The sequence below is a fragment of the Neoarius graeffei genome, chromosome 17, assembly GCF_027579695.1.
Source record: "Neoarius graeffei isolate fNeoGra1 chromosome 17, fNeoGra1.pri, whole genome shotgun sequence".
NCBI classification, from domain to species: domain Eukaryota; kingdom Metazoa; phylum Chordata; class Actinopteri; order Siluriformes; family Ariidae; genus Neoarius; species Neoarius graeffei.
In genome coordinates, this window is record NC_083585.1 from 62818106 (window position 1) to 62839172 (window position 21067).

At 40.3% G+C, this 21067-nt stretch overlaps 1 protein-coding gene across 1 annotated transcript in view; it reads left to right on the forward strand.

The window, feature by feature from the left end:
- The first annotated feature begins 12162 nt into the window (after positions 1-12162).
- LOC132901261 (uncharacterized) overlaps positions 12163-21067 on the forward strand; it is a 68209-nt gene continuing 59304 nt past the window's right edge. Inside the window, exon 1 of the mRNA XM_060943580.1 lies at positions 12163-12762. Coding sequence (XP_060799563.1) covers positions 12163-12762 — 600 coding nt within the window. The remainder of the gene's footprint in view (positions 12763-21067) is intronic.

The window sequence follows — 21067 nt, forward strand, 5'->3', positions numbered from 1 at the left end:
TAATCTCTCTAAACGGCTATTGTGTCTGTCGAATGTGTGTGTGTGTGTGTGTGTATCTATGTGAGGGTGTGAGTGAGTGACATCATTTTGATATCTGTGTCTATGTGTGTATGAGCAGGTCACATCTTAATTACATCACTGTTCTGATGGAATGTTCAGATGGGCAGGTCAAATAATCTCCATCAGTGTGTGTGTAAATCATAACATAATGACATATTTCTGATGATATGACATGATAGCAAGGTACAGACAGATTTTAAAGGTCATTGCTTACGTACTCCCCTTCAGGTCAGATATAACATAGGGCAATATGTACTTAAGATGGTGATGGAATTTTTCAACACAGATAATATGTCCAGTCTAAGAAGGTCAAATACATCAGAAATTAATGCCAAGTTAAACAGAAATAGTTTAAAGGATGAAAAGCTAAAGGATGAAAAGCTAAAATATTATATCATAAATTCTTAACACATGAATGTGTCTTGTGCTAAGTCAGCAAATTACATCTTGATTTCATCAATATGTAGTAAGACCATCATAAGCAAAATAACAAATAAGAATATGTCTTTAACAATGTTAAACAAAGATATAAGAAAGTAAACAAAAAATAAGAACAAACCTAAACAAAGACAGTCATACGAAACAAACAAAGAAGTGCTACATCAGGAAGGTCAAACAGGATTCAGGATTAAACTCATAAAGTCTTAACATTAGAATCATAAAGTCTTAACAATCCTAAATTATATTCTGTAATTATAAAACTAACTTAAAACTATAAAACTAACTTAAATCACTAAATGCATCTTAGATCTAACAATTAAATCTAACATACACGTTGGATATGCAGCTGTGGGTGTGTGTGGCATCATTGCAGACCTTGGCACCGTTCAGACACATCTCTGATCAATAATACACATTTCATATCAAAATAAGCAAAATGTTCCCAAACAATGTCCAGCTGAGACAGAAGGTCATTTCAACTAAGAATATAATTTTGTCACAAAAATAAATTGCTGCCTTCTTGGTCAAGAATTACAATTATTTATAAACCTACATCAGTGGTCACCAACCTTTTTATGCCCGAGATCCCTAACCTCTGCCTAGATGGCAAGCAAGATCTACCCCTTGAAGCGTTGACAGAAAAAGAAATCCAGACTAGACTGTTTCAAGTTGAGGCTTTTTATTTGGCCTTATTTTAACTGAATAAGATTTAAGACTCTGGTCCAACTTTTTAATTTCTTGTGAGAGCTGACTAAATGACTTAATTTCAGTACAACATACAATGGAAATTAACTATACACAAAAAATATATAGGCCTATATCGGTAGTGAGCAGAATGAATGAACCACCAATGACTCAGATTGTTATTAATATCAATTAATAATATTGTAATGAGAAAGCTGAACTGTTAACATCAGTTGCACTGTCTTGTTTGCATTGTAACACTAAATTAATTAATTTCACAGCAACATAAAATGGAAATTGTCAACTGAAATTACAACACAACAGTGATGATATATCACAAATTGTAACTTAAGTGACAAAATGACAACTTCAATTCAACATGAACTGATTTTCTTTAACCATGCACACACAATAAAGACAAATATGAACTTGCAGTGATGCTACTACCAATGACTGCTGTCATGCTACAGAGGTTACAGTTCATCACACAACTCAAGTCAATGTGATGGCTGTGACTGAACACGGTCAGTGAGTGCCTTATAGTTAGGTTCATATCACATATCATATTACAGCAGGAACAAGCAGTAGGAACATCCATGACCTTACGCTTAAAGCTCGACAAAGGAAAAACTTGACAGCAAGCTAATTAGCATTTGTTAGCGGCTACAGTCGGTACTCGGCACGTTAAAAGTGGGTCAGCGTTGTAACGACATAACGTTACTGTACAAGCAATGCTTATTTAACAGTAACAAACTTAAGCCCTATATGTTGAAATTCCTCTCTTATTCGTTCGTTAATTTATCACACAGTCTTACCTCAGTCAACTTCTTCCCTCCTTCTGTGGAAATTCAACGTCTCAGACGCGGACACGAGTGGGCGGGGGATGCGTTTGATTAAGTCTCCTGATTGGCTGGTGATAGATTGGTGGGCGGGGGATGCATTTGATTAAGTCTCCTGATTGGCTGGTGATAGATTGGTGGGCGGGGGATGCGTTTGATTAAGTCTCCTGATTGGCTGGTGATAGATTGGTGTCATTATAGCGTGTCGGAGCGGTTCATGCCAGGCTCGAGTCCGATCCACCACTCCGCGGAAACACTTCAAGAGCTACAGTAACACTGACAGTCAGGTTATATCCTCACGGTTTTATAGGCAATATCATGCTTCCTTTTGTAAAGGGGCAGCAGAAATTAAACGGGGGTGGGAATCACAGAAAGGGGGGCGGCCCGCACCTCTAAAACCCCTCGTGGAGAACCCTGTACTGTATTGCGAGGCTATCACCATGGTGACGACACTCAGAGACGTAAGACGTAAGCAGCAGGAGTTAAAAAAAAAAGAACCCTGCGACACAGAGGGAGAAAGCTGTAGTGGGCCTATCGGAAGACATGTAATATGAACGCCAATCAGATATACGCAGTGTATTTCTGTATAATCTTCCAATTTCTTTCCTCATCCCCCAAGATCGACTGGGAAAGCCTCCGAGATCGACCAGTCGATCGCGATCGACGGGTTGGTGACCTCTGACCTACATAATAATAAAACCTAACAGTGCTCTTAGAAGAACTATAGTAGTTATTAAAGGAATTTAAATTAGGGTCGAGAGATGAAGTGTGATTCACAAACATTTTTATTTAAGTCAAAGGGGTTAAAAACTAAAGTACTTAAGTCACTGTTACTTGTTTTTGAAGGTAGAGATGGCTGTTGTTCAGTAGTGGAGTTCATGAGGTTTGATTACCAACGATGACTTAGTCGAGTCTGGTTTCTTCATGTGTTGTCCCTCCTTAGTGTGTCTCTCAGTGGGTGCACGACCAGCCGATCGTACCTTAAGTATGCCGCGTTTCCGGTAGGAGTTCTTTCCTCTTTTGGCGTACTGCTTCTGAAAAGTCTTCGTTGATGCGGATGTTCGATCCTTTGAGGTACTTTGCTCTCTGCATGATGGCTTCTTTGTCTTTGTATCGGAGAAGTTTCGCAACAATGGGTCGTGGCTGGCCATCTTCCTGGAATTTTCCATTACGATGAGAATGTTCGATTTCAATCTTAAGTGGGTCGAGCTTGAGTTTGTCCTTGAGGATTTCTCTGACTTTCTGTTCACATTGGTTCCAGTTCTCTTGTTTGTTGTCAGGGACGCCGTCGATCAGAATGTTATTACAATGAGACTGGTTCTCCAAGTAATCGGATTTATGAAGGATCGTGTTGATGTCAGCTCCTAGACGATCTATTTTCGTCTCAACTTCCTTGATATTGTGGCTCTGGTCATGTTGTTTTGCTTTACCGTCTTGGATTTCCACCTGGGAGAATGGTAGACTGTCCTTTATTTCCTGCACCTCGCGGATGAGACTGTCAATTCTTTTGTTGTTTGTATCCATTCCTGTTGCGATGAAAGACTGAAAGGTGGATTGTTGTCTCATCAACAGGTCCTCATATTTTGCCCTTTGTTGATTAACATTTCTTTCAGGGTACCAAGAGTGACTATGTCCTCATCAGTTTGTTGTTTTTGTCCTCGAGTAGGCATGGTTCTGAAGAAGGTCCGGGTTCGAACCCAGCGGCCGGCGAGGGCCTTTCTGTGTGGAGTTTGCATGTTCTCCCCGTGTCTGCGTGGGTTTCCTCCGGGTGCTCCGGTTTTCCCCACAGTCCAAAGACATGCAGGTTAGGTTAATATGGGATGGCCTTGGGCTGAGGTGCCCCTGAGCGAGGCACCGAACTCCCAACTGCTCCCCGGGTGCTGTTAGCATGGCTGCCCATTGCTCTGAGTATGTGTGTGCACGCGCATGTGTGTTCACTGCTTCAGATGGGTTAAATGCAGAGAGGAAATTTCACAAGTGTGTGATGAATAAAGTTGTGCTTTCTTTGTCAAATGCTTTTGTAAATTTGATTTACATATAAAATAACTACATCATGAATTAAAGCCCCTCCTTCACAGATGAGTGAAAATATTGAATAAATTTCCTCTTTGATTGCTTGGGTTAAAAATGCCAAGTTATGATGACGGAATTGATTATTCACTTAAATATGAATAATAAGATACATTTTGGGTATTTGATATGGCGAAATAGGACACAATGGAAAAATCAAGAACACACCGGAAAGATGAGAATAACGGCGGTGGTAAAAGAACAGCGACTGTACCGGCTGAAGGTCGCGCGGGTCTCTGCTGTGGCGCACGAGCAACGGGACATCACGACTGCACCGGACAGAGCGCGAGGCAGGGGTGGGGCAAAATGACTGGCCGTAGATTCTATCAAAAGTTCGATCTAAATTGACCATGGTTGCAAAATATTGGCCAAAAATACGCAAACACTACGAAATACAGTACCAGTTAAAAGTTTGGAAACACCTTCAAATTCGATTTTTTAATTTTTTTCCTACATTGTAAATTAATACTGAAGTCATCCAGACTATGCAGCAACACGTAAGGAATCATTTGGTAAACTTTAAAATGTTAATCAAACCAAAATATGTTTTAGATTTTAGATTCTTCAAAGTAGGCACCTTTTGCTTTGATTACAGCTTTGCACACTCTTGACATTCTCTCAATCAGCTTCATGAGGTAATCACTCGAAATGGTTTTCCAACAGTCTTGAAGGAGTTCCCAGAGGTGCTGAGCACTTGTTGGCTGCTTTGCCTTCACTCTGCGGTCCAACTCATCCCAAACTTTTTCGGACTGACTGACCTTCATTTCTTAAAGTAATGATGGACTATGGTTTTTCTTTACTTAGTTGAGTAGTTCTTGGCATAATATGGATTAGAACAGTACTCAAATAGGGCCATTCACTGTATACCAACTCTACCTCTTCACAACACAACTGATGGTCTCAAACACATTAAGAGGTCAAGAAATTAACTCTTGACAAGGCACAGCTGTAAACGGAAAGCCATTCCAGGTGACTACCTCGTAAAGCTGAATGAGAAAATGCCAAGATGTGCAAAGCTGTCATCTAAGCAAAAGGTGCCTACTTTGAAGAATCTAAAATATAAAACATATTCTGGTTTGATTAACACTTTTTTGTTTACCAAATAATTCCATATATATTTCTTCATAATGTCAATGACTGACTTTAGTATTAATCTACAATTCAGAAAATTTTAAAATGATGAAAAACCACTGAATTAGAGGCGTTTCCAAACTTTTGACTGGTACTGTATGAAAGTAAGATGAAAAAGAAACCATTCTATTACCTTATACTGCAAGACTAAAACAAAATAAAACTATCAAAACTCACCTTTGCAGTGATAACATCCGAACAGATCACCCGCGTAACAGAAAGACCGCAAATGGAAGCATGATCAACTTCTAACTGTTGGAGTGGAAAATTCCATTCTACACATGCAAATTGTTAATGTGTGTCCTTCCCCACACACAAATAACATCAGTGTCGATGATGCTCTCATCTATATGCTGCAGAGAGCATATACACATCTGGACACCTCTGATGCAGCTGTAAGGATTACATTCTTTTACTTCTCAAGTGCATTCAATACCATCCAGCCACAACTCCTTGGTGAAAAGATGAAGATAGAGGTGGATCCATCGCTTGTATGGTGGGTCCTGGACTACCTTCACCTCAGACCACAGTATGTGCGCCTGCAGGACAGTGTCTCCAGTACCATCTTGAGCAGCACAGGGGCTCCACAAGGAACTGTGCTGGCTCCATTTCTGTTTACAATATATACAGCAGATTTTCAATATAATACCAACAGCTGCTTTATGCAGAAATTCTCAGATGACACTGCTGTTGTAGGCCTCAAAGGGGGCGATGAGTTGGAGTATAGAGCCACTGTGGATGACTTTGTGGAATAGAGCGCACACAATCACCTCCTGCTGAACACCACAAAAACCAAGGAGATTATTGTGGACTTCAGGAAAGGGAGGAAAAGGACTCAACCAACACCAATCACCATCAGAGGCACTGAGGTGGAGGTGGTTGCCAACCATAGGTACCTGGGAGTGCAGCTGGATGGTGGGCTGGACTGGAGGAGTCATATGGAGACTGTGTATAGGAAGGGCCAAAGCCGACTTTATTTTTTAAGAAGGCTGCGATCTTTTAATATCTGTCAGCCCTTACTATGCAGTGTCTACCATTCAGTGGTGGCAAGTGCCCTCTTCTTTGCTGTTGTATGTTGGGGTGTGGGAGTCTGTGTTGCTGACAACAAAAGACTGGACAAGCTAATTAGGAAGGTGGGATCAGTGATAGGGACTGTTTTCCCAACAGTTCAGCAGGTGACAGAGGCTAGATCCCTGAGTAAATTGAGGGCAATTTTGGACAACTCTCAACACCCACTCCATGCCCTGAAAGTGGTTAACAATAGCAGTTTTAGTCAGAGGCTGATTGCACCAATATGTAAAACAGAGAGATTCAGGAAGTCCTTTATACCAGCTGCTATAAGGTTCTATAATGCACAAAAGTAACTGCACTCCTTCTGCTTTAGTATTATTTTTTAAATCTATTTTAACCTATTAATAGTAGTATTCAATTATTAGAGTTATTGGTGCGGTAATGTGTGATGTGATGTCTGAATGTTGTGCTGCTGTGACACTGTAATTTCCTGTAAAGGATTATTAAAGGATCTATCTATCTATCTATCTATCTATCTATCTATCTATCTATCTATCTATCTATCTATCTATCTATCTATCTATCTAAATAACACGCTACGGTAAAAAATAGACCACAACTCATTTTATAGCTCAGAAATTCATACAAGACCAGCTACCATTGTAACATATTCTGTAAGAGACATATTCTATACCTCTCAGCTTTCGTTTTAAAAAACAAAATTGCAGATTTATAACTAAATTTTTATATGGCATAGTGATTTTAAGTTATTACTTTTGCTGAGGTCATGACCTTGACCCTGAGGCTTTCCATTTAGATCAAAACACATGATCGTATTGGTTTTCAGTTTGCGGAAAATGGAGTTACAACGGCGATCAAATATTTTGCATGATGTTTTATTACGGTTATGATTATTCTGTGAGCACACCAATCCTTAGGTGGATAAAGTTACAACTTAAAATACAATTAGTGATAACTGTAGACTTTGCAGTGGACGACAACCTTTTTAAGGGAATGTGATGTAGTCAACCATTTATCATGTCCCAGATCAAGCTGCCATTTTTCCACAAATTTGCAGAATTTTTGCCAAATTCTGAAGAGTATTCACATCAAAGATTTAATTTTATCTGTATTATTTCTTTCATAATTTTATTTCAAATTAAAACCAACATCACCATTCAAAACCGGATAGTTTACTGAGTGTGAGTATATTTAGTGGGGTACCCCCACAGTACCCAGTTTCTGAGACGGACCCAAATATCAATGGGGATACCAAGGCGGAATTTCAAAGAAGTCAACTGGGACAAATTTCAAATATTAAATAAAATAAGATGTGAAGAACTGGTTAGGGAGGATATTACTGGTGTAGATGAGTTTAATAATAAGTTGGTGACAGCAATCATACAGGCAGCAGAGGAAACAATTCCAAAGGCAGTAGGAGGCAGAGAGAATGGGATGAAAATTGTAGAAAAGCTGTCAAAAGAAGAAATGGAGCTTTGACAATGAAAGAAACATCATTCATTAGAAACATTAATTCAGTATAAAAGCAGAGGTGGAAAAACTGGATTGACAAAGTAAAAGTCCTGCTTAGGTTTTCCTTCTGCCTGTGCTCTCAACACAGGTGATTTCACCAATTAGCTCATCAACCTGGCTTAGGGGATGTGGTAATTAGGATCAGCTGGTTCATTGAATTGGCTGGAGCAAAAATGTGGCAGGGTTTTTACTTTCTGCACCCGGGTTTTTCCACCTCTGTATAAAAGAGCACAAGCAATAGTTCGAAGAACTATTAGAATAACAAAATGTAAATACTGGAGACACTACTGTAATAGCATAGGCAGGGAAACGCAGCGGTCAGATGTCTGGGGAACGATCAGACAAATGAGTGGTATAAGAAGGTATGAAATACCAATGTTAAACCAAAATAATAAAATAGCAGTTACAAACAGACAAAGCAGAGCTATTGGCACAAACGTTTGTTAAAATTCATAGCTTAGAGAATCTGTCAAATACAGCTAGACAATCTAGGGATAATACACTGGCATTAAATCCAGGTGTTGAGGTGAGGAAAACTACATTAGGACGATGATGGTCTAGATTTACCCTTCAGTCTATTTGAGATAAATAGACCCATCATGAAGGTAAAGCAAACTTTCCCAGGGAAAGATGGTATTAGCTATAGCATGCTGGAACATCTGGATAATAATTCACGTGATGTAGTTTTGAGACTATTTAACATGGTTTGGGAAACAGGAATAATTCCAACAAGCTGGAAGCAGTCTACTGTATCACTGATGTGTCATGCACAGTAGTGAATCAGAAGAGCCAACTCCCATCGAGTGAGAGCCGGCTCCCCACTTTTTTTTTCCTTTCGCTGCTCAGCTCTCACTCTCAGTGGCTCAGCTCTGCTCACGGCAGAACTCTGTTTTGATTGGCAGCATGGCGGCCTTGTGGCCAATCACATGTGAGGATATAGGATCATACCATTATGTGAAAACAGAGAGGGGGACAGACGCGACAGTCAGGTGGAGCGTCTGTCCGTCCCCGTCAGTGAGTGAGACAGTAGACAGCGGTGAGGAGGACAGTGCGAGTGCGGTGCAAAAACACATAAATATGACTGACACCCGTAAACGAAGCAGCATCTGGCTGCAGTTTAAAGATATTGGGAAGAGCAGAGCAGAGCGCCTTCACTGTAAAATGAAAATAACAGTAAGAGCAGGTTCCACCACAAACCTGCACAGACGCATCAGAACTGTCCATCCCACAGTGCAGTTGGAGGAGAGAGGGCAAGCTGGCTCAACGTCTACTGACCCTGGTGTGTCTGGTCCCAAACCAACAACTGCTGCAGCAGCTACTAGTAGTGCAAGTATAATAACCCCTCCTACTGCACCTCAATGCAAAATGTCAGTTTATACCAAAGCAGATGACCCCAAAGCAGGGATAGATTAGGGATAAAATTAGCTCATGTTTTAAGTCGTTCAAATTCTGTAAAGCTGCTTTGCGACAATGTTTATTGTTAAAAGCGCTGTACAAATAAACTTGATTTGATTTGATTTGACCCCAGCCAAACAGCACAGTATTGATGAGGAGTTGGCTAAAATGATTGCCACTGATTTTCAGCCCTTTTCCATTGTGGAGGACAAAGGTTTTAAAAGTTTTGTCAAAGCCTTAAATCCCACGTACACTCTACCCAGTAGAAAAACACTGTCCCTAACGATGATCCCAAAACTATATGACACAGAACATGCATTATGGCAAGACAGGGTGAAAAAAGCTCCATCAGTTTGCCTGACAACTGACTGCTGGACCTCTAGAACCACCTGCTCTTTCATGTCCGTCACTTGCCACTTTATTGAAAATTACAAGATGACATCTTGCCTGCTGGACTGCTTTGATTTCACCGACAGACACACTGCAGAAAACTTGGTAGAGGAGCTATTAAGAGTGGTAAATGAGTGGCAAGTACAGGACAAAGTGGTGTGCTGTGTGAGTGATAATGCTGGAAACATCACCAAAGCCATAAAAAATCTGAAGTGGACCCACCACCCATGTATAGCGCATACATTAAACCTGATAAGAGATTCCCTGAAGGTGGTGAAAACAACCGTGGGCAAGGTAAAGGCTATTGTGGATTTTTCCCACAGAAGCACAGGAGCTGCAGAGAGGCTGAAGTCCACACAGTGCCAGATGGAGTTGCCCGAACTGAGGCCCAAACAAAAGTGTGGTACCAGGTGGAACTCAACATTTTATATGTTGAAATGCATTCTTGAAACAAATGATGCGATCATCTCCAGATGCCAGGTTCCCCCCCCCCAAATCTGTCCCTCTGAGTTACATGTCGGTCCTGGGATCGAGATGCTGACCTCTTCTGCTCCTCGGACCTGCCTGATCCATCCTGGTGCCCTGTGTCTGGTTGGAGTCTCATCGCATCGCTCCTGTGGAGGGCGGCCCCATGTGGACAGTTGGGGGTCACGCCTGGAGGACGCTCTGGACTCTTGCAGTAGTGCTTTTGTGGCTGGGGACTGCAGTTGACTTGCTGACTTAAGACTGTGGTTGTTGTGAACGGTTTTGTGCTCTGGTTTCTGTTGGTGGGAGGTTTATAGCATCAACAAAGCTGACTTTATGTTAGGACTGTTAATGTTATAGTCATGTTGTCTGTTGTTGCCCAAATGAGGAACAGTTCCCTTTTAAGTCTGGTTCCTCTTGAGGTTTCTTCATGTCGTCTGAGGGAGTTTTTCCTTGCCACTGCAGCCACAGGCGTGCTCATTGGGGATAGATTAGGAATAAAATTAGCTCATATTTTAAGTCGTTAAAATTCTGTAAAGCTACTTTGCGACAATGTTTATTGTTAAAAGCGCTATACAAATAAGCTTGACTTGACTTGATCTCCACCCTGGCCCTCATTAATGCACCTGTTGATACGTTCAGTGAAGAGGAATGGGAGCTGGTGAAAGAGGTCTGCACTGTCCTGCAACCATTTGAGGAGGTGACTGTGGAGATAAGTGCAGACAGGTACCTTGGACAATTGTTTTTTCTCTACTACTATTCAGTCACTATTATACATTGCAGAAACAACACATATGATTGACAAAACTAAATTGGAAAAAGCAATATGCTGCATAATTTTTAAAAAGTCTAATTTTAAAAGTTGCTGTTTTCTTTCCTTCTGCTATGTCACAGCCTCCAAAATGCCCCTGCTTTGCAAAAGGTCTTCAGCCCGTGACAGCCCAACACCAACTGACAGTAACCGTGCAGAAAGTAAAGGAATTGGTTGCAGCTCTTTGTTCAGCCATGGACCGAAAATTTCTGCGTATGGAGTTCAACACTGTCCTCTCAGAAACCACATTACTGGATCCTAGGTTTAAAAAGCTTGCATTCAGTGACAACAGAGCTGTTGACGAGGCACTTCAGAGAATAACTGCCGCAGCAGCAAAATGCACCCCCAGCAGCCAGCCAGCTCCACCATTAGAGGGCCAAGTGGAGGAGGAGCCACAAACATCTGCTGTGTGGAGGCTCTTTGATGAAAGAGCTACAGGAGATGCTGCAAGGAGAAATACTACAGCTGATGTTATAATGGAGATGTGATGTTATCTTAAGTCAGGAAATGAGATATGAGATTTTTATTTTTTAATTTTTAACTTTGATCAAAAACACTTCCACTGTTGAGGTATTTATAGATTTATTTTTAGAATGTACTTACACACACACACACACACTTTTCCCCTTCTGCTTTTTCATTTTATCCTTGGGCATTTTTTTTTTAAATATATTTTTGGGGCTTTTTTCACCTTGATTGGATAGGACAGTGTAGAGACAGGAAATGAGCGGGAGAGAGGGATCTGGAAACAACCTTAGGTTGGAATCGAACCCGGGTCCCCAGGTTTATAGTATGGCGCCTTATCCACCTGAGTCACGACGCCCCCATCCTTGGGCATTTTTTGATCATTTTATTTTTACTGCTTGACCATTTTGTAGTTTTAGATTATTATGGTTTCAGAATGGGATCAGAAATTTAAACAGAATGTAAGTAAACTATGTGCAAATATTACAACATTCAATATAAAAGATGTTTTTAATTACAGTTACAGATCATGGATGGATGGTCAGATCAATTAATCACTTCAGAATCCTGTTCATGAGAGAGAGAGAGATGTGCTCATTGTTTATTTAAACTATCACTGGTTAGATTGTTCAAGTCTATATGCCCTGTAGGAAATACACACACACTGTTTCAAATCTCTTCACACTGAATAGCAATTTGCTAACATAGCCAGGCCACGCCTTACACATTACAAAAAAGGAGCCCTCTCTTTAAAGCCATGCCCACTCTCTCTGCCTCACAGAACACACACAGCACCAGGAAGTCCATTTCAGAGAAAACAAAACTCAGCAGAAAGTTCAGAGTCTTTCTCTCTCTCAGTACAGGAAAATGGCAGAGGCTGGTATTTCAGTAGATCATTTTTCTGTGGATCAGTTCAGCTGTCCAGTGTGTCTGGATCTCCTGAAGGATCCTGTGACTATTCCCTGTGGACACAGTTTCTGTAAGGTGTGTATTAATGGCTGCTGGGATCAGGAGGATGTGAAGGGCGTCTACAGCTGCCCCCAGTGCAGAGTGACTTTCACTCCAAGGCCTGTTCTGTGCAGGAACAACATGCTGGCTGAAGTGGTGGAGAAACTGAAGAAGACTGAACTCCAAGCTGCTTCTCCTGCTCACTGTTACGCTGGACCTGGAGATGTGGAGTGTGATTCCTGCACTGGGAGAAAACGCAAAGCCACTAATTCCTGTCTGGTGTGTCTGGCCTCCTATTGTGAAGATCATCTTAAACCTCACTATCAGTCTCCTGCCTTTAAGAAGCACAAGTTAGTTGAAGCCTGTGCAGAGCTCCAAGAGAAGATCTGCTCTGAACACGACAAACTGATCGAGATCTTCTGTCGTACTGACCAAAGCTTCGTCTGTTATTTGTGTATGATGGATGAACATAAAGGTCATGATACAGTTTCAACTAAAGCAGAAAGAAATGAAAAACAGGTGAGAACTGGACATCATTCTTCTTTGCCAAGTCATTTTATACAAATTCTATTTCTAATCTAATTTGTATTCAGTGGATTTAATTGGTTCTCTGACTGTCATTCTCGGTGAAGTAAATTTTTATTTCCAGTCCAACAGTTATATGTAAAGAAATGTTAAAGAGATCAGACCAGTCAGTGGACTTTAAACAGCCAACACCCAACAACCTTCTTCCAGCATTTTACAGCTAAAGTGCTCACGTGACTGTGTTAAAGCTCTGTAACTGGAGATCATATTTCATAACATTTAATGATCTACAGGTTAAAAAAAATCGTTATCTTTCTGAATGTGGAAATTGGGTGTGGTTCTCTTCCAGTGGAATTGGGTGTGGTTTTGAATGTCCACACAGCACCTTAAAGAAGTAAACCTGACTATGACTCTGGATTTTACTGCTGAACAAATAAATAACTCCCATGAATCCAGATGTGCACTGTGCATGTCTCCCCCCTCTAAACTCACTGAGAAATAAAAGGGAACAGTGATGACGCGCACTGCTCTCAGATCAGTCTTCTTCTTCTGTCAGGTTTTATGGCAGTTTACAAGCAAAGTGTATTACCGCCATCTACTGGACTGAGGTGCAATCAAATGGATGTCATTTCAAAGAAAAATTGAATAAAAAGGAAAAACAACACAAAACAACAAACTAAATCCTATTTGCTAATTTTGTTTCTTTGATAAATGTTATCATAGCACAAGTGATGTTTTCTGATCTCGGCTCACCTAATAAGGTGTCTAAAGAAAAGGCTTTCTTGACTGCGTTCACTTCCCTCTTCAGTTTTTCTCTTTGTCTGTAGAATTTTAAGCACCTTAAAAGAACATGATCTACATCCTCTCTCACTCCACAAAGTTCACTTTTTTCCAGATGGATGTTTTGTTTGCAACGTATAAGCCAGAGGTGGGCAAACTACGGCCCGCGGGCCACATCCGGCCCGTTGGCGTTTTTAATCCGGCCCGTGGAAGACAATCATATAAACACGATTGAGCAGATCTATAAACTATAAGCGTCAGTGTTATCACGTAGACAGGTGTTCTAGAGATCCGTCTTTCCAGTCAGTCGTATTCACGCGAGATTACATTTGTAGAGTGGTGCAGCGCGTGCCATCGAAATCATTCTGGCGCCCGTGCCACTGATGATCTCGAGAACACAGGATAAAACTTTACAATGAGTGGTCCTAAAAAAAGGAAAGTGGACAGTGAGTGCAGGGTGTTCAATAAAGAATGGACAACTAAATATTTTTTTGCTGAAGTCCGATCAACGGCTGTATGCCGTATTTGCAAAGAAACCGTTGCAGTTTTAAAGGAATATAACATCAAACGGCACTTTTCCTCCAAGCATGCTAGTTATGCTAACAACCAGTCAGCGCAAGCACGGACGAATACAGCTCAGCGGTTGCTGAGTGAATGTGAGTATTAACACTTTTTCTCTTTTTAAAACTATGTTGGAGCTGTAATAAGATGGTAGTCACATGTTTACAGACATAATAATATAAAAAGTATAACTCTTAGTAATTTTGGTTGTCGTGGGTGGCTGCTGTAGTGCTGGTGTTTGTTTTTATGTGTATATATTTTTTTATGTGCCAATCTATTGAACTGCAAGCATTTTTCTGCTCTGCCTTTGTTGACTGAGAACTAAAATAAATGTCAGTCTGATCTGCATTGGGGTCTGTGTCAGTGAAGGCCTTACAATAACACTAAAGCTTTTCCGGTTTATGTTCGATATTTATGAATTTGGTGTTGGCCCGGCCCGCCTGGCAAATTTCAAAAGTCAATGTGGCCCCTGAGCCAAAAAGTTTGCCCACCCCTGGTATAAGCTGTTATTTAATCCAGTATGGCCTATTCTCAGTCTTGTAAACCAAACCTCCTCCTGTCTGTTTGGGTAACTCGGTTTGCTACTTGAGATCTTTTTGTATATTATATAAGTGTCTACCTTTCTTCTCCTTATCCCATTCAGCTTGCCATATGTTAACTTTATGTTTAATGAGTACCTTAAAGTGCATATCACGGGTAAATTCAGGAGCAAGATAAATGTAATTCTCCTATTTTATATTAAACTTTGGTCAAATATCTGTAACATTCTGCATTCTCTGCATTTTTTTTTACCTTGCGCAATACCAGAAAAATTCAGTTGAAATCAAGCCGTTTGAGGCGAATTGATCTGCCTCTGAAAAAACTTGGCATTTGAATTTCCCGGGAAATATTGATTTTCATGACGTCATCTGCGGGACGCCTCCCTCTGAATCCTACATCAGTGCTGGTTTGTTTCTGAGAAGACGACCTGGTGGTTTTCTGCAAATTTCTTCAACGTTATCGCGTAACTATTAAAATGGTTAACAGATGTATCGTAGGAGGGTGTAGCAACACCAATCTTGATGGGATTAGTACTCATCGTTTTCCAAAAGACCGGACAATGAGAGAGAAATGGGAGCGCTTGGTCTACACAGGCTGTGCACTGAAACCGTGCAAGCTCTCGCAGCCTGCCGGCACTTCTGCAGGTGACGTCACAATTCTGGCTCCAGACTCCCTTGGGATTTTTCCAGACGCGTTTGGTTATTTTATTTTTTTCTGCTGTAGACAGATGGCCTTGTGCAATATTACCCTTCTGGATGAGTGGGTAAAGGGACATACTTTCATATAAAAAAAAAAAACTAAATTGGTCCAGAATATGCACTTCTGATCTACTGAGTGGAATACTTAACTGAACCTCCTCTTCTTTGGTTGCCTCTTTTGCCAGCTTGTCTGCTTCCTCATTGCCACCAACTCCTTTATGGGCTGGAACCCATACAAACTGGATTGATATTCCCTGTTGACTGATTGCAAATAAGATATTAATTTCATTCAGTAAGTCCTGTCGACATGACTATTCTCTACTTTGAACGGATGTGAGAGATGGCATAGAATCAGAACAAATAGCTGCATTAGGGGGCCTAGTTTCTTCTATCCACTGTAATGCAATAATAATGGCTGTCATTTCAGCTGCAAATATAGACAGATGATCTGATGTTCTCTTTTTAATTGAGATTTTGTAATCAGGGATATAAACTGCAATACCTGTTTTACCCATTGAATCTTTAGATGCATTTATATAAACCTGTGTTGTATTATAGTACCTACTTCCTAAATATTGCTCTACGTTCTGATCCACTCCTCCAGATTTAGCTATCTCTTTGGTTTCCTATATCACCGTAGGGGGGCAAAACAACCAAGGTGGAGTTGTTAGCAGGGGCACAGTCTTACTACAAATCATATCATCTATTCCCAATTGATTTGATAATTTGTTACCATCCCATCCAAAGCTACAAATCTGGGATCTGCCATACTCCCAACACTCACTGAGAACTTTTTTTAGTAGGGTGTGATGCCTCATGTCCATTTAAATTAATCCAGTAAGCCATACTCAATTTAAGATGTCTGAAGCTTAAGGGCATTTCTCCTGATTCTACTTGCAACGCTGGTATGGAAGAAGTTCTAAATGCACCACAACATATCCTGAGACTTTCAGCCTGCATTCTATTGAGTTCATTAAGCAATGTCTTAAATGCTGAAAGATACACAATACAGCCATAATCTGAAACTGATCTTATCAGTGCAATATAAATTCTTTTAAGGGACATCCCTGAGGCTCCCCAGTTGTACCCTGATAAACATTTCAAAACATTAATGCCCTTTTTGCATTTCTCAATTATTTTCTGAATATGTTCCTTCAATGTTAACTTGACATCAAACCAAACTCCCAAGTACCTAACAATATTAACTTGCTCTAAGGATTGGTTATACAACTTAAGCTCTAGTGTGGGACTTACTCTTTTCTTTGAAAAACAAATAAATTGAGTCTTTTCTACAGACAAATGAAAACCCCACTCACATGCCCATTTTCTACCTTGTTGATAGCTAATTGCATTTTAGTTCTAATATCAATATTTTGTCCTTTTATCCACAAAGCTCCATCATCAGCATATAATGCTCTATTGATTCTAATGTCATCTATTTTATTAAAACATCATTAATGATAATGTTGAACAGTACTGGACTGCATACACTACCTTGAGATGTTCCATTTTCTATTGAATAGATGTTAGAGAAGTTAACCCCAACTCTTACTTCTTTTGTTCTGTCCTTTTGGAAGTCTCTAATCCAGTTAAACATCTTGCCACCAATACCCATCCTATTCAGCTTAATTAACAACCCCTCCTTCCACAGCATATCATACGCTTTCTCTCTATCAAAGAATGTTGCTAAAACTGATTCGTTATTGACTTGTGCTTTCCTTGTTTCATTTTCTAAAGATAAAATAGGGTCCACTGTAGTACGTCCACTACGGAACCCGCTCTGGTGTGGGGAGACAAGATCTCTTTTTTTCAATTTCATACACTAGCCTTCTAGTGATCACTTTTTTCATAATCTTACATAAATTAGATGTTAATGCTATTGGCCTATAACTTTTAACTTCAGTTTTATCCTTCCCTGGTTTTCCAATCGGAACCACTACAGAATGTTTCCAACACAAAGGCAATCTACCTTGCTCCCAAATCTTATTAAAAAGACTTAAAATTACATATTTAGCCACGTCATTGACTTCATTAATCATTTTATAACATATACCATCTTTCCCTGGTGAAGTGTTCCTAACCCCATCTAACGCTCTCCTCAGCTCAAATAATGTAAAATCCTTATCAAGTACACTCTCACTTATTACCTGCTTTTCCAGTAATCCTTTATTCTCATCTATTACTTTAACTCTCCAAGACAATTCATCATCAGTTAAGTTCTGTGAACTATGAACCTTAACAAAACTTTTCGCAAGCATCTCTGCTTTCTCTTGATTAGTTACTGGCTCCACATCGTTTTTAATCACAGACAAGGAAAACTCCCTTCTAATGCCTCCCACCTTTTTAATCATGCTCCAAATATCATCCCCTTTGACTTCCGCCCTATTTTAGAACAGAAATCACGCCAATATTTCCTTTTAGCTTCTCTTATAATTCTTTTAACCTTTTGAACGTGATTTTTTTTTTTTGTATTCCATTAAATTGGTATAGGAATGGTTTGATTTAACAATTTTGAAAGCTTTATTTCTAGCTTTAATTGCTTCCTTACAATCATCTGACCACCAAGGTACCATTCTCTTTTTCCTCATCCCAGAAGATTTGCCAAGAACCTCTTCTGCTGACTCATAATATATTTGTAATGATTGAGTTTAAGTCAGGGCGGCACGGTGGCGTAGGGGTTAGCGCTGTCGCCTCACAGCAAGAAGGTCCGGGTTCGAGCCCTGTGGCCGGCGAGGGCTTTTCTGTGCGGAGTTTGCATGTTCTCCCTGTGTCTGCGTGGGTTTCCTCCGGGTGCTCCGGTTTCCCCCACAGTCCAAAGACATGCAGGTTAGGTTAACTGGTGACTCTAAATTGACCGTAGGTGTGAATATGAGTGTTGTGATGTTCGTGAACGAACCGATTCTTTTGAACGGCTCCTAGGCATGAACGATGAGAACCGAGTCTCGAGCTGGGGGAGCCGTTCTTTCTGTCGTTCTTTTTCTGTACTGTGTTTCAGATGAAAAAGCTCCTCCTTTACTCCTCCTCCCTTCACTGAGTTAGGGAAAGGTTACGGTGAGGGCACAGTGGTGCCTATTTGTCTGATATGCAAATGTAGCTATCAGACAAATAGGCACCGATGTGACATCGGGGAGTGGGAGGTGGTCATCCGAGCACAGCCCGTTGTGGTCATGCTGCTTGCACGTGCGCTCTACAGAAAGAAAAAAAAAAACCCTGCGTGGCTCTGTTTCAGAGTAGTTAATTGGAGAATTGGAGGGTTGGGGGAGGGATGGCACCAGTTGTGCAGTTAAATATTTTTGTAAAACAAGTGTTTTTCTAGAAAATATTCTTGCGTTCTTGATAACTATGTTCTTGAGTGTTTTTTTTTTTTTTTTACAGAAAAGCCGTTCTGCATGGACATTCATTGAGGCCCTCATTGTTTTTTAATGGTTATTTATGAGCGTTTAGGGGTTACAATAATGTAAGTCTAGGTTGCTTTATAGTATGTCCAGAAATATTGATGTCACTGTCTAAGCAGAGGGATCTGGCTTCGTTAGATGCTGTCTTCTTAAAACTGAATAAATATTTAAAAAGAGCCAAATGAGCCAGTCTTTTGAATGGCTCTTTTCAAAGAACGGATCACAAAGATGTGGATCCCATCAAAGAGCCATAAATCCCATCTCTAGTGAGTGTGAATGGTTGTCTGTGTCTATGTGTCAGCCTTGTGATGACCTGGCGACTTGTCCAGGGTGTACCCCACCTTTCACCTGTAGTCAGCTGGGATAGGCTCCAGCTTGCCTGCGACCCTGTAGAACAGGATAAAGCGGCTACAGATAATGAGATGAGACATACCATCTAGCATCTCTCTCAAGATTCTTTTACCAGGGTTGTAAAAGTTGATAATTTTAATCTTAGTTTTACCGACCCAAATCTCAACCAGAACTGCTTCAAACTCTTGATCTATATTTAAAGCTCTGTAATTAATCCCCTGCTGAATAAATGTGGCCACTCCACCTCCTGCAGTATCCCTGTCTTTACGCACTGCTACGTATCCATATATTATTAAATCAAGTGATGGTTTTAACCAGGTTTCCTGTATACAGATAATGTTTGTTTTAACAACTTGTTCCTCAATAAAGTGTTTTAGTTCCTGACCATTAGCAATTAAGCTCCTGGCATTCCACTGTAGAATAAATAAAGTCATTATTAACTGCCACGTGGTGCTTGACTATCAGATACCCCTAATACCATATTGTGAATGGAATCAACTGACAATTCATGAATCTCTAGATACTTTTCCGCTGCTTTTTAAATTATTTTAATTCTATCAATTCTACTTGCTACTTGGGCTGAGCAATTAACCACTTCCACCATAAAAGCAATGAAATTTTTCTTATCCACAATTAAAGTCTCTTCAGTTACTTTACAGCATTTCAGAGTCGTTTGAGTTTGCCTCGGGGGTAAAACTACAGGAGTCATACTTCCTTTAACCCTTGATTTTGCTTGGTTTTCAACCTTTTTAATAGCTTCGGCATTAGTAACGCTGTCTTTCACCTTAACACTTTGCACTTGAATTGCTCTTTTATACATCTCACACCCTTTATAGGCCTCACTGTGTTCACCTCCACAGTTACAGCACTTGATTTTTGTTCCTTCCTCACATTTACCATATTCATGTTCGCCTCCACATCTAGCACACCTAGATTTTGACTTGCACGCAGAAGAAATGTGTCCATATCGCTGACATTTAAAGCATCTAATTGGTGGGGGGATGTAAGGCCTCGTCATATAACTTAAATATCCAATCATGATCCGCTCGGGCATCTTAACCTCATCCAACACTAACAAGACAGACAAACTCGGTCCTTTAGTTCCATTCCTAATTACTGGCAAACGCTTGACTTTGTTGATTTTAACTCCTTTAACATTGCTTTTAATATCGTCCTCTAACAAGTCAGTCGATACACCTGATATCACTGCCATTACTTTACCTCTTTCTTCCCAGTCTTGGGCTTTAACGTGTTTCCCCAGTAAAGTTTTAAGCTTCATTAATCCCATTCTCTGATCTCTATCTTGACAAACAACTAACAGGTTACCATCTTTTAACGTTGTGACGGAGCGAACTTCACCTACTTGCCTATAAATGGCTTCACTGACTTTCAATGGGTTTAGTATAAAAGGGGTTTGAAATCGGATCACGACTTTAACATCAGTCCTCAATCTTTTCGCTTCATCTTGTTTAGCTTTCACCTTTCTTTTCCTCGATGCTCTTTGAACCAAATTCCATTTACCTGACTTATCTTCACCTTCACTTTTATAGTACTCTCACTGTCATTCTCTTCTGAAAACTCCTCCAAATCATTAGTTTCACACTCATCTAGAACTCCTTTCAATCCATGATCGTCCACCAAACGCCAGTTGCAATGAATCTGGCGGCTCTTTCACATTCCCGGAAGCACTCATCGCGTTTTTTCTCAGATCAGTCTGTCTGTGAATCCCATTGAAAGTCACAGCTGCCTTTTGAACAGTTTCACTCCAGAGAATATTGCTGAACTACCTTGATGTTTCTGTCACACAAATAACATTGAAATGACAATCAGTTGACATTTTCACAGAAAACTAAACTTATAATATCATAAGTGTTGCAAACATTTGAAGATAGAAGTCACTTCATTTTCAAGTCAAGTCAACTTTGTCAAATTATGCTATACATGCTCGACATACAGCACAGATGAAATTTCAGT